Source organism: Hypanus sabinus, chromosome 8 (genome assembly GCF_030144855.1).
Source record: "Hypanus sabinus isolate sHypSab1 chromosome 8, sHypSab1.hap1, whole genome shotgun sequence".
NCBI classification, from domain to species: domain Eukaryota; kingdom Metazoa; phylum Chordata; class Chondrichthyes; order Myliobatiformes; family Dasyatidae; genus Hypanus; species Hypanus sabinus.
This window is the reverse complement of record NC_082713.1, coordinates 168,351,198-168,377,387: the sequence shown is the minus strand read 5'-3', so window position 1 is coordinate 168,377,387 and position 26,190 is coordinate 168,351,198. Positions and strand designations below refer to the sequence as shown.

General features: G+C 41.3%; 1 protein-coding gene across 2 annotated transcripts in view; it reads right to left on the bottom strand.

The window, feature by feature from the left end:
- Positions 1 to 26,190, bottom strand: part of ano6 (anoctamin 6) — a 174,324-nt gene that overhangs the window by 58,130 nt on the left and 90,004 nt on the right. For both annotated transcript variants that reach the window (XM_059978490.1, XM_059978491.1), the window contains 5 exons: positions 23,179 to 23,313; positions 14,436 to 14,501; positions 12,063 to 12,341; positions 11,394 to 11,504; positions 8,373 to 8,488 (listed from right to left, as the gene is read on the bottom strand). In XM_059978490.1, coding sequence (XP_059834473.1) covers positions 8,373 to 8,488; positions 11,394 to 11,504; positions 12,063 to 12,341; positions 14,436 to 14,501; positions 23,179 to 23,313 — 707 coding nt within the window. The remainder of the gene's footprint in view (positions 1 to 8,372; positions 8,489 to 11,393; positions 11,505 to 12,062; positions 12,342 to 14,435; positions 14,502 to 23,178; positions 23,314 to 26,190) is intronic.

Sequence of the window (26,190 nt, the reverse complement as noted above, 5' to 3'; positions counted from 1 at the left end):
CCAACGTTGTGAAATTGAGGTCAGGCATGAATAAAATATCTCAGTTTGATAAAATTAATGAAAAAGTACAATGAAATGTACCAACAGTGTTAAGCTTATTAGGAGGGCATGTGAATGCAGAGAATGCTTGAGGGAAGGATAAACCTGGATAGTCGAACATGTGGGCTGTTTGATCTAATACATGAGCGATGAAAAGGTTAACAGGGCGAGGAAAGGGAAAGAAATGTGATGCGTGAAATAAACTACAAAAACAGTGTGATAGAGACAGTAAAAAGTCTAAAGACCGAGCGAAAAAACATGATAACCGTTATCACATTTAAGTGTGGCGCACGGAGCTAAGAAGCACACTGAGGCAATATCAAAATATCAGGGACTTCAAGTAGGCAGTCCAGTGGTGACACTTCGCCATGGGAAATTCTTACTACGCTGAACAGTCTTCTGAGACAGTGCCACCGTCCGAACTCTGAGGGACATGATATGAACTCTACAGCCGCCTCTGACAACAGTGAGGATGACAGTTCAGAGAGAATAGGATTGGCTGCTTTTTTACAGATGACAAAAGGAAGTGGTGACACCCAGGACTGAAGATGAAACAACTGCTAACCAAATTGACAAGCTAACCTCTCTAGTGGTAGATCCATCACCGACTTTCAATGCCCTGAAGCCGCCATACAAGTGGTTTACAGTTATTGATAAGGCCAACGGATTCTGGCACCTGAATGTCAACTGTGGTTGGCACTTAAAGCTGATAGTCAACAAAACCAGTGGACAAGGATACCACAAGGGCTCCACAACAGTCCCACTGTCTATCACGTGACTGTGAGAAAAGATCTGAGGGACTTACTAAGCATTGATTCGACTGTCATACAGTACTCCAGCAGCAGCCTAACTAGAGTTTTATAAGGCTGCAAAATAACTCCCTGACTTTTGAACTCAGTGCCTTGGCTAATAAAGGCAAACGAGCCACATGCATTCTTAACTATCCGGTCAACCTGTGCAGCCACTTTCTGGGTGCTATGAACTTGGACGCTAAGGTATGTCTGCTCAACGCTGTTAAGGATCTTTCCCTTAACAATGTGCTGTCTCTTTGCATTTGACCTACCAAGGTGCAACACTTCGCATTTGGTAGGGTTAAACTCCAACTGCCATTTCTCCCCCCATATTGCAACTGATCTATATTTCATTGTTTTTTTTTTTTGCTGGACTTCTACGCTGTCCACACAGCATCAATCATTGTATCATCTGCGGATTTACTAACCCACATTTTCATCCAGGTCATTTATATACGTCACAAACAGAAGAGGTCCCAGTACAGATCCTTGCAAACAACATAAAGCACAGACCTCCAACTAGACCTTCCACAGCTTCAACCACTACCCTCTGTTATATATGGGCAAGCCAATTCACCATGGACCCCATGCATTTTAACCTCCCATGACAGACCTTGTCAATCACTTTACTAAATTCCATGTAGACAACATCCACAGATCTACCTTTATCAATCACCCTCATCTCATGAACTCAGATGTTAGTAAGACATGATTTGCCCCACACAAAGCCATGTTGACTCTCCCTAATCAGGCCATCATTCTCCAAGTGCTCATAAATGCTATCCATAAGAATTCTCTCCAGTAAGTTTCCTACCACTGAATGAGACTCACTGATCTACAGTTTCCAGGATTATTTCTGGTTCCCTTCTTGGATAATTGAACATCTTTAGCCAATTGCCAGTCCTCTGGGATCTTGCCTGTGGCTACAGAGGACATGAAGATGCTGGTCAAGGCTGCAGCTATCTCATCTCTTGCCTCTCTCAATAACCTGGGCTATATCCCATCAGGCCCTGAGGGCTTATCCACCATAATTCTCCATAAGAGACCCTAAACTACCTCCTCCTTTATCTTTTAGTGCCTTAGCTTATTAATACTCGACACTGATCTCCCTATGTTCCACATCATTCTCCTTGGTAAATATTGATGTGAAGTACACATTAAGGACCTCACCCACATCCTGTATGTCCAAGCAAATGCTCCTCCCTTTATCCTTAAGTGGTCCTACCCTCTCCCTAGTTAACCTCTTGATGTATATATAGAATACCTTGGGAGTCTCTTTAATCCTTCTTGCCACAGACTTTTCATGGCCCCTCCTGGCTTTCTCAATTCCCTCCTTGAGTTCTTTTCTGGCTTCTTTGTAATCTTCAAAGGCTCTGTTTGATTCTAGCTTCCTAAACTTTACATAGTTTTCCTTTTTCTTCTTGACTAAATTAATCACCTCCCTCAACATCCCAGGTTCTCTTATCCTTATCCTTCCTTCTGACTGGAACATACCTGTCCTGTACGCTGTGCAGTCGCTCTGTAAACACCCTTCACATGTTGGATGTGGACTTTCCCACAAATAACTGTTCTCAATCAGCTCTCCCTAGTTCCTGCCTGAAGCTCTTGTAATTTGCCCTGCTCCAATTTAATACTCTCCCGCAAGGCCCATACATATCCTTATCCATGGCTTTCTTATGGTGCAAGGAGTTGTGGCCAGTGTCCCCTAACTGTTCACCCACTGAAAGATCGGTCACCTGGCCAGGCTCATTACCCAACACCAGGACCAGTGCAGCCCCTCCTCTTGTTGGACTGTCTACGTATTGTTTAAGAAATTCTCTTGGCTGCACCTAACAAACAGTGGAAACCATCAAGCAAATTATGACAGACAAATCACATTTAAAAATTTTTTTGGGATCTGACATTTCTGGCAACAGAGCATTTATTGCTTATTCCAACACTGGTGGTGATTAGCTAAAAGATTAATGGTAAAATGTAACAAACATCTGATTAAGACATGCAAGTTGAAATAATGAAGACAATGCATTTGTCAGCAACAGTGAAAACAAAGGTGGATTTTTCATCTCATAAGGGAATCATTTTAGTTTTTATGTATGCTATGTACCAGTCATGAAAACATACATAATGAAATAAATTATCAACATAATCGTAAGAGATTATATTTTGGATTCCCTCTTCCTCTCATCTCAATATAGAAAGAGATAATGCTTTAATTTATTTTCAGTCAGTTTCTTTTTCAGCTCAACTCAGATATTTTTCTGCATTAATTCAATGAATGTAAAAAGATTTTATGGCAAATGACTGTCTCCATGCCATGACTTGTTTAAAAAACAAAAAAAAAACAGTTAAACTGATTACCATCAATATGTTAATCATTAACAGCTCTCTTTCTTTCTGGATAGCTTTCAATCTGATGGTTTAAACATAGACTTTTTAGACATAGTTATTTACCTACCCCTCTCTCTTTTTACATTCCATATTCTGGCTCCCCTCTTACCCCTTCTCTTCTCGTCCCCCCCCCCTTCTCTTTCTCCCATGGTCCACTGTCTTCTCATATCAGATACTTCCTTCTTTGGCCCCTTGCCTCTTTCCCGTATCACCTCCGAGCTTCTTACCTCATCCCCACCTCCCCCATCCCCTTATCTTACCCCTCACTCGGCTTAACCTTTCTGTCCTGACAAAGGGTCTCGGCCCGAAACGTCGACAGCGCTTCTCCCTATAAATGCTGCCTGGTCTGCAGCGTTCCACCAGCATTTTGTGTGCGTTGCTTAACCTTTCGCCTGCCAGTTTGTATTCCGCTCCCTTCCCCACTCCTTTTTCCTTTCCAGTTCCAATGAAGTGGCTTGGCCAAAAAACGTTAAATCTTTATTCCTCCAATCAAAGAAATGGAGAAATTTGGTTGGTTCCCTTTGAGGCCTTCCTGCTGGGGGATGGAGGTGTATAGGGACTGGACATCCATAGTAAAAATACGATGATAGGGGACAGGGAACTTGAAATAATTGAAAAGATCCAGAGCGTGTGAAGTGTTACTGATGTAAATCAGAAGGGACTTTTCCCTCTCTCACCTTTCCTCCTTGTCTGCCCATCTCTGGTGCTCCTCCCCCTTTTCTTTCTTCCAGGGCCTTCTCCTATCAGAGTCCTCCCTCTTCTTGCCCTGTGTCTCTTTCACCAATCGACTTTCTAGCTCTTTACTTCACCCCTCGTCCTCCCAGTTTCACCTGTCACCTTGTGCTTCTCCCTCCCCTCATCCCACCTTTTAACTCAACTCCTCATCACTTCCTGCCGAAGGGTCTCGGCCTGAAACGTTGACTGTACTCTTTGCCATACATGTTGCCTGGCCTGCTGAGTTTCTCCAGCATTTTGTGTGTGCCCCTTTTAGTTTGGATGTTTTTGTTCTAATTGTGTTGCTTCTTGTAAAATGTGTTTTTCTGGTGCTCTGTGCCCGTGTTACTGCTGCTGGTAGGTTTCTCATTGCACATGTTCAGTAATGCTTGTCCATATGACAACAAACTCAACTTTCATTTTGTGCAGACCAATTTGACCTAAACAAAAGAGGTAACCTTATTCCTACCCGAAGATATCGAGATTCTGTGAAACGAGCCACGATGAAAGAAGTGAGTATTTATGATCAAGCTGGTTGCCTTATCATACTTATTTTACTGAGTTTTTAAATTATTTTTCTGCGCTGTGGTCATTCAGTGACATGGTGGGTATTTCAAAACATTCCTGACTTTTGCCTTTCTTCGGAAGAATGCTGAGGAATCAGGAACTGAATTGCACACTGTCGAGTATCATGCTCAGGATATTGGTCTGGAGGAAATTAGCAATATTTGTGCTCTAACAGAGCAAAGCAATAATCACCTCCAATGAAACCATTTCCATTCACATTCCTTTGACTGCAGTTGCACTAAATCAACTCCCAGCTGAATGACGTTAAATATGGTATAACAAACACTTTTTTTTTGTCAATTTAAAGTTGCTCAAGCATAGCCACCTTTGCTGTATAAATACTATCTGGCATTTTAAATAGGGACTGAAGTTGAATCTCTCACTATTAAATCTTCGATCCTGTAGTGGTTGCTTGAAGTGAAACTGGACAAACGGGTTATTTTCTACTACAAAGGTGGGGTGGTAATGGGTTGGTACATTAACTCTTAATGACATGGTAAAAGACAAAGCCAGTTCCATTCCTGCCTGAGTCATGGTAAGGACACTGTGCTGAGTCGAGGCCATGGCAACAGTGCACTGAAGGCAGGGAAAGGTACTATAATGAATGCAGAGGAGGTGACTTCCAAGGGGCATATAGGGATGAGCTTGTTAATTCTGTTTGCTGAAAGGCTGACAGATTTGGGTAAAGACAGTAGGCAAAAAGAATTTTTAAAATTATACAAATCACAATTTTCTGACAACCTTAAATGTTAATATTTGTGGGAATTAACTGTACTGAATTCCTGTTGAATCTTGACTACTTATTTAGAGCAACACACACAAAATGCTGGAGGAACTCAGCAGGTCAGCCAGCATCTATGGAAATGCTGAGACCTTTCTTCAGGACTGAGAAGGAAGGGGGGAAGATGCCAGAATAAAAAGGTGTGGGGGGGGTGGGGGAGAGGATAAGGAGGCTAGCTGGAAGGTGAAGTCAAGTGGGTGGGAAAGGTAAAGAGTTGGAGAAGTCTGACAGAAGAGGAGAGTGGACCATAGGAGAAAGGGAAGGAGGAGGGGACCCAGGAGGAAGTAATAGGCTGGTGCGAAGAGGTAAATGGCCAGAGTGGGAAGCAGAAGAAGAGGGGAGGCAGAGAAAAATTTCTTTTTATTGGGTTCATATTTACGAGGTTTTTACTAAAATCATAGCATTGGAAAGCATTGGACACCGGGTTAAGAATTTATTTTTGAGAGGGAAAGGGTGGGGTGGGTAAGGGAAAAATACTGGGAAAATAAGGGAAAAGTACTTGGAAAATATGGGAAAAATACTGGAAGGAAAATTGATGTTCATATCATAAGGGTGGAGGCTACAGTTTAACAACACCATGACCACCTTGACCACTTTGCACATAAATGGATATTTTGTTCAAATGATATTTTCTTGTAAAAACTGTGTATAACACTAGACCACAAAGATTTTACTTCCTGAATACTTTTGGGTGTATCTTATGCATTTAGGGTTGTTGATCATGAAAAACACCATAAAATTTTCCTGTCACACAACATTTAAAAAAAAACTTGCTTATATTCGTTATTTCAATTCAAGTCAATTAAAATGTTGCCCACAATGTAAGCTGAAAAGTTTTCTATTTTGTCCAGACAGTCCGGGGGCATGCTTAGGCGGGACAGATGCTGCGTGGGAGGACAGGTTTGTGAGAGGCTACAAAAGCATCACACACACTGTTCCAAGCATTGTGTTTGTATTTTAGTCTGTGATCACATTGATGCACTTGTTTCAGGCACGTAGCTTATTGCGTGTACTCATTATAATAAAGTAATTGTACTTCAGAATCGGAATCAGCTTTATCATCACTGGCATGTGATGTAAAATTTGTTAACTTAGCAGCAGCAGTTCAATGCAATACATAATATAGCAATAAATAAATCAATTATAGTATATGCACATTGAATAGATTAAAAGTCAGCAAAAAACAGAAATAACATATATTTAAAAATGTAAAGTAGTGTCCAAGGGTTCAATATCCATTTAGGGATCTGAGTACTTGTGATAGTGAAATATCGGGGCAATGTTGCACAGCGTGATCTTTCCTGTTATGTTTATGGTGAGTAAATGCTGAAACATCAAAGTGACTGCATGACTCCTCTTCTTAAGAAAGCCTATGAGCTCTACTTTGGGTTGAAATTGGTGACCAAGACAAATCCTGGGCTCCCCACATTATGATTTAATGTATACTTTCTGTTTTCCCGTGAATGCTGTTTATATGATATTATGTACCCGTCTTACAAAATCTAGTATTTACAATTAATGCACTTTAGTTTGTTATTTATGTGTGAATCATCTGTAGATTTTGTCTGTTCCTTCATAAGTTATCATGTGTCCTGTGTACTACTGTGCTACACCCTGGATCAAAGGCATGTCTTGTTTCTATATACATTATATGTTTATACAGATTATATACATGTATATAGTTAAATGACAGTAAACTTGACTTGATGTTGTTTGCAAGTAAATTATTCATGCAACTGTGCATATACTTCCTTGTCTATATGTTAATAAACTTGACTCTGGCTTTGATTTTCTTGAGAATTCATTTCTAAGAGGAGACTGATCATGTTTTAAGACAGTGTTTCACTCTTCTTTCCAGCCTCACCATTCCGAGGTTTGCTTTTCACAATTCCGAGATCGTGGGAACCCCCATCAAATCAAAAGATGTGGATGCATTATTGGAAGAAGAAGCCAACCTAGTAGATACAGTAACAACTCCACCCCATTCAACAGAAATCAGACACAGAAGATGGTTGAATTCACAAGACTTCTTCTGTGTCTGATTTCAGTTGAATTCACAAGAGAATGCAGATACTGGAATCTGGACCAAAATAAAAAACAAGTGCTGGAGGGACTCAGCAGGCTGAGCGTTATTTGTGGGGCAGAAGGAAATGATCAGTTTTGAGTGAAGGTCCCCCATCAGGATCAGGACTGGGAGTGGACAGGGAAGATAACTAGTATAATAAGGAGATGGGGAAGAGTGAGACAGGGGCCAGCAGATGATAGGTGGATTGAGGAGGGGTGAAGGATGATACACCGATGGAGCAAGGTGGGGGGAGACATAGTGGGTGAAGATGGAAACAGAGGCAGGTGACTGCTGGGAGCTGGCAAGTAAAATAAAAAGCAGACCGAGGCCGGTGAGGAAGGGGAGGAGGAGCTAGCTGTTGGTGGGTCAGAAGCATAAACCCAAAGGCTCCAGAGTGCTGAAGCCTCATATGTAAAGACGGTGATAATGGGAACCATTAAGGGAAAGATGAAGGGCAGCTGGGACCAAACGGGGATTTGGAGGGTGAAATGTGTGGGTAGTAGATGGAATGCAGCATCTACCATCGGGGATGCCCATCATCCAGGACATGTCCTCTTCTCAGTGCTGTGATCAGGCAGGAGGTGGAGACACTGAAAGTTTCACACCGCCAGGTTCAGGAACTGACTCTACGCCAGTAATGGAACACTTCTTGTACCACTTGTTTCTGTTAGTTTTTGTACACAAGTCTTGTTTTGCATAATCTTTACTTTTTCTCTCCACTGACAAACAGTATATAATTTATATTCTGTGTGTTAACTGAACGTTTGTGCCTGTGATACTGCTGTGAGCAAGTTTTCCATAGTCCCGGAACCTCACTGAACTTGTACATATGACAATAAATTTGACTTGACTTGAATGGTCTCCGTATTTCAACATATTTGAGTGGACTGATGAGCACCATATCTTCTCACTGATGGAGATCAGTGTTACCCAAATGCCTCCTGGACAGTATTGAAATGGGTGCCTGTGTCTAGAGACGTAATACTCTCAATGCACTACTTTAATCCTCAGATGAAGGGATGAGTACCTGATAAGATCCAAAGGCTGCAGTTTGTAGAAGTTCTTGGGGTGAGCCCACTCCCGGTAAAGAAGGAACCTCTCATTGGGACAGAGGGGGTCCAAAGATTTCTGGTTGAACTTACACTGGAAGAAATGGGAATTCATGAATGTAAATATTAGGTTTAGTTGTATTTGTCACCATACTCTTACGAAATATCCTGCAGTATTTATTAACAGGACTGAAATAAATTACACAGCTAAATTGTTTATTTATACTTTACGCAGGGGATCGCAGCTGACTTTTACCATGGACTCCTACTGCTAGTGAGGTTGGGAACCCCTGCACTAAGCTCTCTTCTTGTTGCTGACATGAGTCATGAGGGACAGGAGCCTTAGGCCCAGCACCCCCATGATCAGGAACAGTTATTACCCTGCAATCATCATGCTCCTGAACCATCAGGGATATATTCACCCATCCCAACACTGAAACAATTCCACAACCTACAGACAGACTTTCAAGGACCCTACAACTCGTGTTCTTGGTATTATTTATTTTTATTAACCCAATTTGTCTTCTTATCTACTTTAGTTATCTGCCAGTCTTTGTTTATAGTTTTTTTTTTGTAAATTCTTTTGCATGTCTTTATTTTTCTGTAACTGGCTGCAAGAAAATGAATTGCAAGGTAACATATGGTAACCGATAAGTACTTTGATAATAAATTGACTTTGACTAGATTGTAATTGAGAATAGGGCACAGGACAGACTCTGTCTTGTGCTGGTACTTTTAATGTTCTCACACACAAAATGCTGGTGGAACACAGCAGGCCAGGCAGCATCTATAGGGAGAAGTACAGTCGACGTTTCGGGCCGAGACCCTTCGTCAGGAAGGGACTTTTAATGATCGTGCTTGCTGCTCTATGATGTTTACTCAGCTCGAAGTTGAACCTGGCTCCACGTGTATTGATGCCTGGCTTTGTGTCTTTTGTAAAACTTCAGTCTTGAATATTGCTTGTGCCATTTCTCCCCCCCGTGCACAGGGTGTTTGGTGGTCTTATTTACGGGTTCTTTTTGGGTTTCTTTGTTTAGCGGCTGCCTATAAGGAGACAAATCTCAAGGTTGGATAATGTATACATACCTTGGTAATCCATATACTTTGAACTTATAGTCTGATTTTCCTGTTAAATGTGAAAGAAGATGTTGTCTCTGCTGCTCTGGTCCAATATGTTTAGCTTAGAGAAGGGGCAAGGACTTTGAGAGAGTACCATAACATCAGCCAGTACCTTCAGACGGGGGAAAGTTTGAGGGTTGTGCTATTCTGGAGTATAATACAATATTGCTCAAGAAAGCCAACATGTTATCATCTTTGCAAACACTCTCCAATATAAGATTCTGTTCAAGAGTACAAACAATACTAAACAAACAGTGTATATAAACAACTGTCTATGTCAATATAATCAAACCATTTCTGTCCAATTTAAAAATACCTAACAATATGAAGCTATTTATTATTATTTGAATTAATACATAAAATCAGGCTTGCGCGGCGAGGTGGATATACGTCTCTACCAAAGGAGGTGCAAGGTGTCCCCCAGTCACGATCAGGGTCGTTTGAAGCCATGGGAGCAGGTGGTGGATGGTCATATGAACAGCTGGTGCAGATCAAAGTTCTGGTTATGTGACCACTGACGCCAGACAATCTCTGAAGACGAATGAACTCTTCTCAGGCTTCCAGCTGGGTACCGGTATTGATTTTAACCGATGTTTCGATGACAAACTTTGCCACCTTCATCAGGATTGATGCCTGGGCATGTCTAGTTCAGTGGTATTTATACCCCCATCATCACGCAGCCCTCCTGATTGGTTAGTCCTCATCCAATCTGTTTCCGCCATTCCACTGTGTTTACAATCAAATTCCAGTTCATACCTTAGAGCAAGACCTTTGTCTTTGTCAAAATTCTTTTTGTCTAGTTTTATTTCAAAGGCTTCCTTTACCAGGTGATCCCAAAATCCATTAGCACAGTAGAATAGTTTTGTTTCGTCGAAGTCAATCCTATGGCCATTGAGAATGCTTCAGTAGCAGAACAGTACATTTACAATGGACATAGTTTTTACTTTGATTATATACAAGGTGGGCTAGCGGAAACCTGATTGGTTAGAACCCACAGAACACTACAGCACAGAAAACAGGCCATTTAGCCCTTCTAGTCTGTGCCGAAACTTTATTCCACTCGTCCCACTGACCTGCACCCAGTCCATAACCCTCCAGACCTCTCCCAACCATGTATCTATCCAAATTTATTCTTAAAACTTAAGAGTGAGCCTGAATTTACCACGTCAGATGGCAGCTCGTTCCACACTCCCACCACTCTCTGAGTCAAGAAGTATCCCCTAATGTTCCCACCAAATCTTTCCCCTTTCACACTAAAGCCATGTCCTCTCGTATTTATCTCTCCTAATCTGAGTGGAAAGAGCCTACTCGCATTTACTCTGTCTAAACCGCTCATAATTTTGTAAACCTCTATCAAATCCCCCCTCAATCTTCTACCCTCCAAGGAATAAAGTCCTAACCTGTTCAATCTTTCCCTGTAACTCAACTTCTGAAGACCCAGCAACATCTTAGTAAATCTCCTCTGCATTCTTGAGGACAAACCAATCAGGAGGGATGGACGATGGGGGTATAAACCTATACATGCCCCGCAACATGTCCAGGCATCAACCCTATTGAAGATGGTAAAATCTGTCATCAAAACGTCGGTTAAAATCAATACCTGTACCTGGCTGGAAGCCCGAGAGAGTTTATTCATCATATACACCAGGAAAGCACTAGATCTTTTTTCAATCTCGGAAGTGTATTGATAATGGCTTGTAAAGACACTGCCCACCAGAAAAATGTAATGGCAAAGCACTTTGGTAGAATAAATTGCCAGAAACAATCATGGTCTTGGAAAGACCAGGATCGCCCATGCCATACAACATAGCACATGATGGTGTTGATGAAAAATCAAATGATAGATGTCGAGATACAATTAGCCATCTTAAGGTACTTACATCATGGAGTGTATAAGCTGCCTTATAGGTTTTTGAGTCCAGAAGTTTAGTGATACCAAACTTGTTGGGTTTTCCTTTTTTATATACACAACGATTCAAAATATAATTGACCTACAAAATGAAATTGAAAACTTATTATTTGAAAAAAAAAGGTCAAAGTAGTTAATTTAAAACCAAAACCAGAAACATGGCAAAGCATCACTTTGTGTCTGTGAGCTTCGCGATGGTTTACCTCGCTGTGTGATAAACTGAGACTGAAGCTATGGACCCACTCTGGCTACTTCGGGCTCTGGGTCTATGGACTCTATTTGCTTTGCAATGCTGTTGGTTGCTTTTATTGTTTGCATGATTTGTGTTTTTTTCTCTCTGAAGAGAGGGTGTTTTTTTTAATTGGGCTCCTTCAGGTTTTCTGCTTTGTGGCTGCCCATAAGCAAACAAATCTCAAGGTTGTATAAATTATACATACTTTTATAATAAATGTACTTTAAATCCTTTGGTTAATCAGACAAGATCATTCTTTATTCACCCTTTATGCTCCCAATTAAAATGATTTATTTGCCAATAGATTGAAATCGTTTCAGGGAATGTGGGATTCAGTGATGGAAATGTAGGCGCTGACATGTATTTATTAATGCAACAGAACCTGAGGGATGGTGTTTGATGACTTACAATTCTGCTTCGCGTTGCTGGTGTGAAGAACGCATCATGATTTTCAGTCTGGAAGCTTTTAATACGGTCCAACTCGAATGGCGCAGTGAAATATTCATCCTCTGGTGGAATTATGTCTTCAGACACTGAGAAAAGCTTAGTTATGTAGTTAAATGTTGAGGTCTTCTGTTTTAAGTCATTGCCATGTAGAGGTAGTTTTATATGGAGGAGTTCAGCATAGTGACAGAGAACTTCCCAGGGTGCATGGACCTTCAGGAAAATTGTCTTGGGATCTAAAATCTAAGGTAGCAGGTAAAAAAAACATGAAATATTGAGCAAAACATACAATTATTTCACAGTTTTGCTAACTAATTCCAAAGCACACATACATGAAGTACAATGAAATGAGTATCAATCCAGGATAGACAGACGAGCATATACACCCAGGTACATTAGGTACGGGAGTGGAACCCAGTGTGGTCTCTGCTGCTGTAGCACATCCATTTCAAGGTTCGACGTGTTGTGCATTCAGAGCTGCTCTTCTGCACACCGCTGCTGTAACACGTGGTTATTTGAGTTACTGTTGCCTTCCTGTCAGCTTGAACCAATCTGCCCATTCTCCTCTGACCTCTCTCATTAACAAGTCGTTTTCACCCACAGAACTGCTGCTCACTGTTCTTTTGTTTTTCGAACCATTCTCCGTAAACTCTAGAGACTTGTTCATGAAAATCCCAGAGGTCACCTTGTCGTGACCCAACTTATTTATTATTTTTGTGACTTATTGTAATTTTTAGATCTTGCAGCGTACAGCTGCCAAAAAACAACCCATTTCACAAGATATCTCAGTGATGGTAAACCTGATAGTGATTCTGATAACCACAGTTGTACACAGAGCTAGCAGGATCTTACTGTTTAACTTCTATGTCTTGGTTGATAAAGACAAGTACCGCAGAGAGTGGAGAAAGCGGAAACTGGGAAATAAATCTGAGGAAACAGTATTACGTGGCCTAATGATGCAAGGAATGACATTGCATTGGGTTGAAAGAGAAGTGGTGAGTTCATGAAGGAATACACAGGTGGGCTCAGGTATGACTGACGTCAGTAATCTGATCACTTGGCAGATAGTAAAGTAACACCTTCATTGCTTCCTTAAGGTGGTTATACCAGGGGGAGATAAAGGAATAAGCTCCCACTACCTATTAAATGTTCCCAACCGAATTTGCCTCGAATAGCCTCTGACAACCAAGTCCAGCTCCTGGCCTTCACATGTGACTTGGCTACTAAGACTGGCAGAAACATTTCGGCTGACATGAGAAGGGGCAAAGGTGGGCTACCATCACCTTAAAATCAGTCATTTCGAGTAGATGGGGCTCATCAGCTGTGGTTGGCAGCTCACCTTGAGGAAGGAAAACTTTGATCTCAAGCCTCCACTGCCTTGTGGCTATTCCCACTCATGGGGAAGGCCTTGTGAGTAAAACCCGAGGGAAAATCTGGAGCTGCAGCCCTTAAGGCAGTCCTGCTTTGAGATTCAACGCTGACTGGCAACTCCTGTGATGCCGCTGGGGCCAAAATATATCAATCTCTGCCGATTCTTTGGGTTCATCAGGTGTGTGGAGAGAAGGAGCCTACTACACAGGCCCCAGCTTGCCCTCCATATCGTACTGCCCAGGTTGCATATCTGGACAGCTAAGACACAACATCCATGGTTAACCATTAACGACAGAGGCCTCACTCACTCACCCTAATTCTAACAATGTTGCAATGATCTTGAACCCCAAATGTGGCTCCAATCACTGTTAAAACCAGTACTGCCACTGTTCAGCATGGGTGAACTGGGTTCAATTCCCAGTGCTGCCTGTAGTGAGTGTGTACATTGCCCCTGTGACCACGCAGGTTTCCTCCAGGTGCTCCAGTTTCCTCCCACAGTCCAAAGATATACCGGTTGTGAGGTTAATTAGTCATAGTAAATTGTCCCGTGATTAGGCTGGCATTAAGTTGGTGTGGCTCAAGGGGCCGAAAGGGATAATTCCACGCTGTATCTCAATAATGAAAATCCCTTGCCAACCATTGCTATTCAAACATGTAAGGAACAATAACAGCATTAAAGGATAACCAGTCCTGTGAAAATATACTGCAATAACAATGTTTACAGTTGAAGACAGAGCAAGAATAAATTGACAAAGAAAAATGCAACAGTTTAAACTTATTTACACATTTATTTTCACAATCCCACAGTGATTTTCACAATTATTTTCACATTAACACGTGGAAACACACATGTTAATCAACGCTTCCAGAAAACTAAGGTGTCTTCTAGAGACAGTGAAACTTTCAGCTGAATTCATAATCAAGACCCTCTCAGCAAACACCATTAACATTTGAATGAGTACTCACTGATCTAGTAGCTTCAATCTCCAGCCCACTTTTCTTTAAGTTGTCTTGAAAGCAAACTCTTTTCCTCTGCACATGGAACACAAAATATGTCAGAGGCTCCCCTGATGTCACAGCCAGGGTCAGTTTAAAAATATCCTCGCTCCCATCTGAATGACTCAGCAAGAAAGGTAGAGAATCTTTTGTCCTGGGACTTAACCTTCAAATGCTTATTATACAGTCATTTTTAATATTTTAGTCCACACACAAGTAAAATCTGCAAGAAAACTGATTCCTATTCATGTATATTTGTGCTGTACTTCAGGAAGCTTCACTTTACTAGTGAGTAACAAGGATTCAGGGTTCTGCATAAGATCATTCAGGAACTCAGTCTCACCCTAACTTATAGATCTAAGATGACAGGCGTGTAAAACCTCACACTGAGAGAATCTAACACAGACATCAGTGATAACTCAAGCTTTCTGTTCCTGGAGGAAGATGCCTGTGGTCGTCTGGTTTTTCTCTCTCTCTCTCTATTGCTCGATGCTGCTGGGAGTTGGTGCTGGAGTCTTGGGTCTTGGGCAAAATTTAATTGATGTGTTTCTGGATTGGACTCTGAAGTTCATGTTACAATGTGTTTCTGGTTACTCTTTATTTTATTGCCATTTTGTGTGATTTTGATTGAGGCAGACAGTCAACAAACGAAAAAGCACAAAATTGAACTGAACTGAATTAAACAGAACAGCCTACAAAATTCTACAAAAGGCAGGGGGTTTTCCAACCATTGAGCACATCTATTTGAAACACTGTCGTAAAAAAGAGCATCCATCTTTAGAGATCCCCAAAGCCCAGTCTATCCCCTTTTCTCGCTGCTGCCATTAGGTAGAAGGTACAACAGCCTCAGGACTCACACCACCAGGTTCAAGAACAGTTACTACCTCTCAACCATTAGGCTCTTGAACAAAAGGGACAACTATACTCACTTTCCCATCCATTGACATGTTCCCACAACCAATGATCTCACTTTAAGGACTCCTTGTCTTGTTATTTCATAATTTATTACTGTTTATTTATATTTGCCTTTGCACAGTTTGTTGTCTTCTGCACTCTAGTTGATCTTTCATTAAGCCTGTTATATTTACTATTTTATAGATTTGCTGAGTATGCCCACGGGAAAACAAATCTCAGGGTTGTAAATGGTGATATATAAGTACTTTACTTTGACCTTTGATCTTTTTTTGTGCATTGGGTGTTTGATTTTTTTTTGAATGAGTTCCATGGTGTTTCTTTGTTTTGTGGCTGTTTGTCGGAAGACAAATCTCAGGATTGTATACTGCATATGTACTTCGATGATAAATGTACTTTGAATTTTTCAATACAAAATTACATTTTACTGATAGATGGCCCATTATATCCTACTCTTTGACTTTTTAAATCAGATGATATTATGCAAATTCAGAGACTGCTGCTTATCCTCTTGTAAGGTTAAAGATCAGAGAGGAAAGTTCTATATTTGTTTCCACCCATGCAGGTACAGTGCTTCTTTCAAGATTACCTCAGTGTAATTTGAAATCAGGAGGTTCAAACTTGATCCATAGAACAACTAGACTAACATAGGTTACTGCATAATAGCCAGAGTGAAATTCAAAGTGGGCCATGTAGTAATAGAGTCTTCATGGAATTTTGATGAATATGGTGTTGCAAGTGGGAAAAAAGCAAAGGAAGCTTTACTGTAATTGGGAAGTGTCATTATAATTCAAGGTCTACAAACATGCAACCATAAATGCCATTGCAGTTCAAGTCATTTCAGGACTGTACGATCATTAGAATACATATTTTTAATGTGGTGGTTAATTCAAAATATACCAGATTACAAGTTAAAGAAAATAGTGATGCAGGATCGAGTGATGTGTTGTGCCTACATGATGTGGGAGCTGGTGGACCCTATTGTGGTTGCTGGTGACCAGATCTTCAGCAAGTGTTAGATGCTTGAGGAACTCGGGCTCAAAGATGATGAGCTGGAACCTAAGCTTTCAACACTGTGATGCATCAGGAAGAGGGAATTGCTGCGCCTCACTGACAGAAATGAGTGCAGTTGCGATTTCGAAGGAGAACGTGCTTGGAAAGCTGAAAGGTCTGAAGGTAGATAAGTCACCTGGACCAGATGGACTACATCCCATGTTTCTGAAAGTGGTAGCTGAAGAGATTGTAAGGGCATCAGTACTGATCTTTCAAGAATCACTAGGTCCTGGAATGGTTCCAGAGGATTGGAAAATTGCAAACATCAAAGGAAGAGAGGCAAAAGGCAGGAAATTATCAGCCAGTTGGCCTGACTTCAGTGGTTGGCAAGATGTAAGAGTCATTTTGAAGTATGAGGTTTCAGAGTACTTGATAAGATAAGCCAAAGTCAGCATGGCTTTAAAGGAAAACCTTGTCTGACAAAGCTGTTGGAACTCTTTGAGGAAATAACAGGCATGATGGACAAAGGAGAGTCAGTGGACATTGTTTACTTGGGTTTTCAGAAGGCCTTTGACAAGCTGCCACACTGAACAATATAAGAGCCCATGGTATTACAGGAAAGATACTAGAATGGAGAGAAGATTGGCTGACCAGCAGAAGGCAAAGGGTGGTTATCAGCGACTTGGGGTAAGTGTTAGGACCGCTTTTGAAATTGATGGCTTTTTTTTTTGTGGATGATACAAAGATAGGTGGAAGGGCAGACAGTGTTGAGGAAGCAAGAAGTCTGCAGAAGGACATGGACAGATTAGAAGAATGGGCAAAGCAGTGACAGGAAGAATACAGTGTAGGGAAGCGCATGATTATGCTCTTTGGTAGAAGGAGTAAAGGCGTAGACTATTTTCTAAAAGGTGACTGAATTCAGAGATCAGGGGTACAAAGGCACTTGGAAGCTCTACTGCAGGATTCCCGAAAAAAATTATGGCTTGGTCATCCCAGTATTCAGGAAGATTTATCAGGCACTATTGTGGTCATGAGTTGGGGGGAGGTATAATGGGGAGCTGGAACTAGGTACTTTTTATATGTGTGTGAAGTTAAATCTATGAATGTTCCCCACTTGGAATTTGAGCATATTACTTCTCTTTTCCTATGCAGTTTCAAAGCAGAAAGTACATTTATTATCAAAGTACATATACAGAATATAACCTTGATACTTGTCTTCTTGCAGGCAGCCACAAAACAAAGTAGCAGCATAAAGAAAAACTTTGCACAAGAAGACCAAAAAAATGCAAGAAAAGGGAATAAATTGTGCCAACAACAAAAAGTGAACGAATAACATACGGAACACTAAACATCAATCTGCAGAATCCCCGAAAGTGAGTTTACAGACATGAGCTGCTGAGTGGAGTGAAGCCAGTCCAGGCCACAGCCACCATCAGTCAGTTCAGCGCCGTGTCGATGGCTGCAGGCCACAGCCACAGATCCAGTTCTGCGGCAAAGCTGCTCGATCAAATTGCACAAATAGCAAATCACATTCAGCACTGAGGACAATAAACATCAAACTGCAGACGAAAGCCATAAGCTGCCAAGACGATCGAATCTTGCAGCACGGGACCCAAGATTCCTGCAGCTTCCGCTGGTGGCTGCAAGCGGGAGACCGGTCAAATGCAAGCAGGTGGCAATGAATGGCCATGGCTGCACTCCACACTCAAACCCCCAGAACAGCACAGAAGCACCAGCTTCTTCATTTGCCTCAAAAATACATTATCACAATGGAAATTCCAGGCTGCAATTGATGCAGTTCAGAAGTATATCTCGAATAAGGAGAGTATCCACTAGTATAAGCTGCCTGCAAGATGTTGCCATTGGTCACTGGTGCCATCTGGCCAGAAGTTCCACTCGTTCACTTGTGAACTTCAGCAACTTCTGGCTGGTGGCCGATGTAACAAGAGAAACAACTAAATACTTTGTTAATCATTCTTTTTCTGGAAATCAATCATCGCAAGCAATAGTCTGTGACTTGGAGGCAATTCGATGTGGTAGAACTGAGGTGAAGCGAGGCAGTGGGCCTGTCCCTGAGAGCAAAGATGACCCGAGGTTCGATTGATTTAAGCGCTGGGGCTGAATTGGAAAAATTGGGTACAGGCCAAATTGAGCTGGCTGGGTCCAGGGCCAAGAGCGTATCAAAGCAACAGAACCCAATGTTCGGATGATGACTTAATCATCGGGCCAGATTGTAAAGGTCAGGATGTTTGGGCCCAAGATGAGGAACAGGTTGGTTCAACTACTCTGCACTGATCTAAGGGTCTGAGAGTAGACTCTCTCTGGACTTCAGGTCAGAACACCATTTGCTTGCGTTTATTGTTTGCATGTTTGTTTTTTATCTGCATATTAGGTTTTTGGTGTTTTTTTATGGGTTCTTTTGTGTTTCTTTGTTTTGTGATTGGCTGTAAGGAGATGAATCTCAAGGTTGTATAATATATACATACTTTGATAATAAATGTACTTTAAACTTTGAACAGCAGTCAGCAAAAACTATTTTTATTCCACATTTTTACCTCCTTCAGTTTTTCTATTGTATCACATTCACCACTGTCTTTTCCAGCCAAACACCATTTCCGGCAAACCATGAGGGGTTGTAAATCAGGCAAGCTCAGAGACAATTTTTCAGGATGTCAGATGTCATTCTACTAATAACCCAACATAGTTTTAGTGCACATTTTTGAAAAAGGAAACAGAGATTTCCAGAGATTCACTACCCTCTGAGGGAAGAAACATCTACATTCCTCAGTTTTATATCACCTGTCCCTAATTTTGTAGCTACGTTGTGACCCTATTTGTGACTCACGGACAAATGGAAATATCACAGAGTTTGGCACTGGTGACAAATGTTTGCCTCAAGCATGACAAAACTGGCTCGAGATGCGGGCTAAGGGATAGGAACCTAAACATGTGCATCCTACCAGTTTGAACATTATGGTATGAGAACAGCTTCAAACATTTAGAAGTTTCTCTCATCTGAGTGGCTGCCCAACTTTGCATGATTCACTCTCAAAGAATGAGGAAGGACACATCTCCAACTGACAATCCAAAAATAGTGTACATACAGCAGTCCTTCGAGCCTGCTCTATCATTCAGGGTCCAAATTTCAAAGTTAATTTATTATCAAAGTACGTATATGTCACCATATACGACTCTGAGATTCATTTTCTTGCAGGCATTCACTGAAGAACAAGGAAATATAATAGAATCGATAGAAAAGCTACAAAGACTGACAAAAATCCTTTGTGTAAAAGACAAACTGTGCAAATGCAAAAAATATACTAAATTAAAAAGTAAATAAATAATATTGAGAATGTGAGCTGCAGAGTCTTCGAAAGTGACTCTATGCTGTGGAATCAGTTCAGCTCAGAGTTGTGCTGAAGGAAATTTCCATTCTGGTTCAGGAGCCTGAAGGTTGTAGGGCATCAACCTGTTCCTGCACCTGGTGTGTGTGATCTTTGGGGGGGGGGGCTATGCAGGTGCACACCTAGCAGTGGGAAGGAGTGCCTTCCACCTCCTTTGGTAGCGACAGATCTCCACCCCACCATGTCGGAGAACCGAGCCACTGCAGGTATCAATTTCAACATGCCATTCACAAGCTAGAGACACATTCAAGCCACCAGGAACCAGGAGGAAAACTTGGTTGTGGCTGTGTCATATTTACAACAAAAAAAGTCTGTGTTGTTTGCAGTTGTTGCTAAGCAACCAACTCAGATGCACTAAAGTAAGATTCCTGATTTGAATGCTATTGTTCTTTGAGATAGTTTCGATGGAATTTATATCACTCAGATGGGTGGTGGGGTAGAGATACGTCTCTAACAAAGGAGGTGAAAGGTCTTCCTTCCCTCAGCTAGCCAACAGATCACCCTTGGGCAAGGTGTAGCACCTGATTAGCCCTACCCCTCCCAATCAGGGTCACGTGAAGCCATGGGAGCAGGTGGTGGATGGTCGTATGAGCAGCTGGTGCAGATCACAAGTCCTGGTTATGCATCCACTGACGCTAGGCAGACAATCTCTGAAGAGTATTGATAATGGCTGGAGTCAACCATCTTATAAAGACACTGCCCAGGAGAAAGCAATGGCAAACCACTTATGTAGAAAAATTTGCCAAGAACAACCATGGTCAAAGACCATGATCACCCATGTCATATGACACGGCACATGATGATGATGCTGATTGCTCAGAACCCTTTACCACTAATAATTCAATAATCATTTTCATCTAACATTCTATCTGAATATATCTTGTTTCATGCAGTTGATCTGAAATGCCATGTTGCTGAATCTCAGCTTTGGTTTCAATTGAATTCAGTGTATTACTCATTAAAGTTGAATTATCATTCGTGCCATTGTACACAACAGGGAGTATACAGGCCAATGAATTCAACAAATTCCCACCTTTTTTCACAGGGCTTAGATTTTGAAAAGTGTTAAATGTTTGTGATTGTTGGACCTATGGTTTTTAAAAATGTGTGTGGAACTCAATGAGTGAAAAGCAACTGCTCCCACCTGTTTTTGTTGATCTTTTTTAAAATCACTGTTATGGTGCAGTGCAGGTGTAACTCAATGACAATGCACCCAGGTGTGAAGCAGAAACAATATTTAAAGCCTGGGGAAGAAAGTGAGCAGAATGGAAAAGATAGTTCTTCATTTACAGTCAGCTTGGTTCTGCACTCTGCAAAGAAACCAACTAGTGACTGAAGACTGAAGTCGAGAGTTTGCTAACAGCAGCGTCACAGGAAGAGTGGTGGAAAATGTGTTTGGCACATTGGCCTTTATTGGTTAGGGCTCTGAGTGGGGAGGCTACGTTGCAGTTATATAAGATACTGATGATATTGCACGTCATCAAGTTTGTGGGTGACACAACAGTGGTTGGCTTCATCAGCAACGATGAGGAGACAGAGTACAGAGTGGAAGTGGAGCAGCTGGTGGACTGATGTGAGAAGAGCAACCCAAGCCTGAATGTGGAGAAGACAAAGGAAATCATCGTGGACTTCAGGAAGGTGCAGACAAACTGTTCCCTTTTGCGAATACATGGCTCATCCATAGAGAAAGTTAAGTGCACCAAGTTCCTAGGAGTTTTCATTGTGGATGACCTCACCTGGTCCCTTAATATCACCTCCCTGAACAAGAAGGCGCAGATATGCCTCCACTTCATAAGAAGATTGACACAAGCAAAGCTCTCACCTTCCATCATAACTGAACTTTACAAGAGCACCATTGACAGCACCCTGACAAGTTGCATCTCCATCTGGTATGGGAGCAACCAAGCCTCGGACTGGAAGGAGAACAGCTGAAAAGATCACAGGGGTCTCCCTTCCATCTATCGGGGACACTTATCAGGAGCGCTGCATATGCAGAGCCCTTAGTATTATCAAGGATCCCTCCCATCCATCCAACACCCTTTGACTTTCTACCATCAGGCAGGAGGCTCCAATGCATAAAGACAAGAGCAGTCAGGCTGGGAGACAGTTTCTTCCCTCAGACCATTAGGCTTCTGAACTCCCTGTCAAATCGTATTCGAAGTGTCACTGATTAATCTGTTCTGTATCTTACAGTATTTAATATTAATGCACTTTAGTTATTTATTTATTCATGATTCATCTGCAGATTTTATCCTTGCCTTCATAAGTTATTGTGTGTAATGCATGTTATGTACTGTATATTACTGTGCTTTACACCCTGGTTCAGAGAAACATTATATACATTATATTACATTATATACATTAACATTATATAGTGAAATGACAATAAACTTGACTTGATATGGAGGGGATATTGTGTACAGATTTGGTCAGCCTGTGAAAGGAAAGATGTTATTAAATTAGAAATAATGCAGAAAAGATTCACAAGGATGTTCCCTGGACCAAGGGGCCTGAATTAAAGGAGAGACTGTATAGACTAAGATTGTATTCCCTAAGTAGGAATTTGCAGGATGACCTAACAGAGGTATATCTGATCATGAGGGGCAGAGACAGGGTGAAAGCACATAGACTTTCTTTCCAGGGAGGGAATGTTTTAAAAAAAAGCAAACATAGGTTTCAGATCAGAAGCGAGATATTTAAAAAGGATATCACGGGCAGTTTCTTCACACAAAGGGTGGTGCATATTGGAATGAGCTGCCAGAAATAGTGGTTGATGAGCAACATTTAAAAGACATTTAGTTACATTAGTTAGGAAGGGTTTTGAGGGAAATGGCCCAATGTGGGTAGAGGGAACTGGGTCATGGGGCAACACAATCGGTATGGATGAATTGGGCTGAGGTTTGGTGGAAGGGTTAAGATATGTCCGTGCCATGGGAACAGGTGGTGGATGGTCATACGAGTAGCTGGTGCATATCACAAGCCCTGGTTATGCGACAACTGACGTCAAGTAGACAATCTCTAAATTTAGAGTATTGATAATGACTGGGGTCACCTGTCTTATAAAGACACTGGTCAGAAGAACAAAATGGCAAACCACTTTCATAGAAAAATTTGCCAAGAACAATAGTGCTCATGGGAAGACCATGTGATACAACATGGCACAAATGACGATGGTAATGATGACAACTCTACTTGTAAAAGGAATCATGCTAATATATTGATGACTGATTGCAGTAATTAAGTGAAAAACATTTAAATCAGCTGACTTGGTGACCATGAATGACTTCACCATACAACACGGCACATAATGATGATGACAATGGGACAACGGGTCTGTTTCCATATTGGATGACTCTATGACTTAACTGTGGAGGAAAATCTACTGAAGTAATAGCAGGTCATACCTTTTTGCTTATAATCGATCGCATCCTCTTTTGATCCCCCGGTTTCTTCTGCTCCTCTTCGTAAACCAATATGAAGTCAATTCGACGTTGACCGTCAGCGAAAAACACCGAGTCTTCATTTCCATTAAACTCAACCTGTATTGAGAAAACCACAGGAGAGTTCATTTCAAAGCATGTGGCAGAAAGAATGAGAGCTTACAATCCAAACTCACCACTATCAAGTTCTGGATGTGCACACTAGCCAGAGTTTGACCCTAAAACAAAGGCAATAAATGACTGAGCAACAGCAGTGCTTTACTTGCAGGTACAAAGATATATCATGCCATGACAATTAGTAATACAGTCGGCCCTTCTTATCCATGGGGGATTGGCTCTGAGACCCCCGCGGATACCAAAAATCGCGGATGCTCAAGTCCCTTATTTAACCTGTGCCGGTATGGTGGTCTTTAGGACCCAGCGGAACCCTGGACTTTATTTAACCTGTCTTAGTGCGCAGCTCTGAATCCACAGTGTTTCTGTTCACGAAAATAATCACGATCATGATTGAAAATAAAGTGGAAGTAATAAAGCGATCGGAAAGACGAGAAACACCATCGGTCACTGGAAAAGCATTAGGCTACAGTCAGTCAACGATCGGAACTATTTTAATGGATAATGTGAAAAGCCCTGCCCTGATGAAAGCTACAATTATTACTAAGTAATGCAGTGGTTTGATTATTGAAATACATACGTTTCTTAAGTGTTTTATATGCATAGAAAGGTAAAATATATACTATATACTAAGACAAACGTTTGACTAACTGACTCTAAATAATACTGGACGTACCTGTTCCGGTTTCAAATCTGTTTTAAAGACGGACTCAGGAATGGAACTCCTTCATAATCCGGGGACTGCCTATACTTTTAAATCACCTCTAGATTACTTACAATACCTAATACAATGTAAGTGCTATGTAAATAGTTGGTATTCTGTATTGTTTAGGGAATAATGACAAGAAAAAATAGTCTGTACATGCTCAAACAACGAGTGATAGAGAGAGAACTTCCGGGTTTTCCCGACCCGTGGTTGGTTGAATCCACAGATAAGGAGGGCAGACAGTATAATCAAGGTCCATCTTTACTAAACAATCAAAAAGTCCAATTGGTTAAAAAAAAAATAACCTAAGTTGAATAATTACAAAGAAAAGACTCTATAGCATAAACAACGATTGATTTAGCAAGTTATTAAAACTCCAAGAAGTGTATTCATAAAATACACTTCATGAAATAAAATAAAATTCATAAAATTCAGAACACCAACATTATAAAGAACAGCAACAGGTGATAATGTAACCTGAAATATTTCCTACTGTTTGAAACAATTTCCCTTCCATTTTCATCATTTTTGCTTTGGGTGCAGGAAGCATCAGAGAGACATTCTGTAATGATCAATAAATCAATAGTTTGGAATCAAATGACCTTGCCTGTTGTCTCAGGGCTGGGTGTGTCTGCACCCGCACCATCCCCTGCCCCACTCTGGCACTCCATCTCTGCCACCTGTCCCACACCTCTACTGCAGTACTCCATCTTTGCCATTCCCAACATCCTTTGCTCCTGCCAGATTTACAAACTCACTCTCTGCTCCACACTGACAAATACAGTACTGTGCAAAATTTCTAGGCATCTAGCTATAAACATTTGTGCCAAAAACCTTTGCACAGTCCGGTTTGCTCCAGTGAATTTTTTTCATTTTACTAGTTTCTGCTTTTTGTGATGTCCTGGTACAATAGAACTATACAGCTGACTTATGTGGTGAACAGGTTCCACGTTTTTTTTGTTTCGTGGCTGCCTGTAGGGAAGATGAAGTGGTGAGTGCGTGGAACGGGTTGCCAGCAACTGTGGTGGAGCAGATACAATAGGGTTTTTGAAGATGCACCTGGATAGGGACATGGAGCTTTGAAAAATGGAGGGCTATAGATAACCAACAGAAATTTCTAAAGTAAGTACATGTTTGGCACAGCATTGTGGGACAAAGGGCCTGTATTATGCTGTAGGTTTTCTATGTTTCTATGAATCTCAGGGTTGTATACTGCATGCATACTTTGATAAATGTACTTTTAATTTTTGAATCATTCTACACCTCACACTTACACTATGTTAATACTAGAACACTAGAATACTACAGCACAGTACAGGCCCTTCAGCCCTCGATGTTGTGCCGACCCATATAGTCCTTAAAAAAAGTACTAAACCCACACTACCCCGTAACCCTCTATTTTTCTTTCATTTATGTGTCTGTCCAAGAGGCTCTTAAATACCCCTAATGTTTTAGCCTCCACAACCATCCCTGGCAAGTCATTCCAGGAACCCACAACCCTCTGTGTAAAAAACTCACCCCTGATGTCTCCCCTAAACTTCTCTCTCTTAATTTTGTACATATGCCTTCTGGTGTTTGCTGTTGGTGCCCTGGGAAACAGGTACTGACTATCAACCCTATCTATGCCTCTCATAATCTTGTAGACTTTTATCAAGTCACCTGTCATCCTTCTACTCTCCACAGAGAAAATTCCCAGCTCTGCTAATCTTGCCTCATAAGACTTGTTTTCCAATCCAGGCAACATCCTGGTAAATCTTCTCTTCACCCTCTCCTACAGATAAACCTACAAGAGGAGAGGCTGTACTTGATTTGGTATTGGGAAATGAACCTGGTCAGTTGTCAGATCTCACAGTGGGAGAGGATTTTAGAAAGAGTGATCATAATTCTATCTCCTTTACAATAGCATTGGAGAGAGATAGGAACAGATAAGTTAGAAAAGCATTTAATTGGAGTAAAGGGAATTATGAGGCTATCAGGCAGGAAATTGGAAGCTTAACTTGGGAACAGATGTTCTCAGGGAAAAGTTTGGAAGAAATGTGGCAAATGTTCAGGGGATATTTGTGTAGAGTTCTGTATAGGTATGTTCCAATGAGACTGGGAAGTTATGGTAGGGTACAAGAACCGTGGTATACAAAGGCTGTAATTAATCTAGTCAA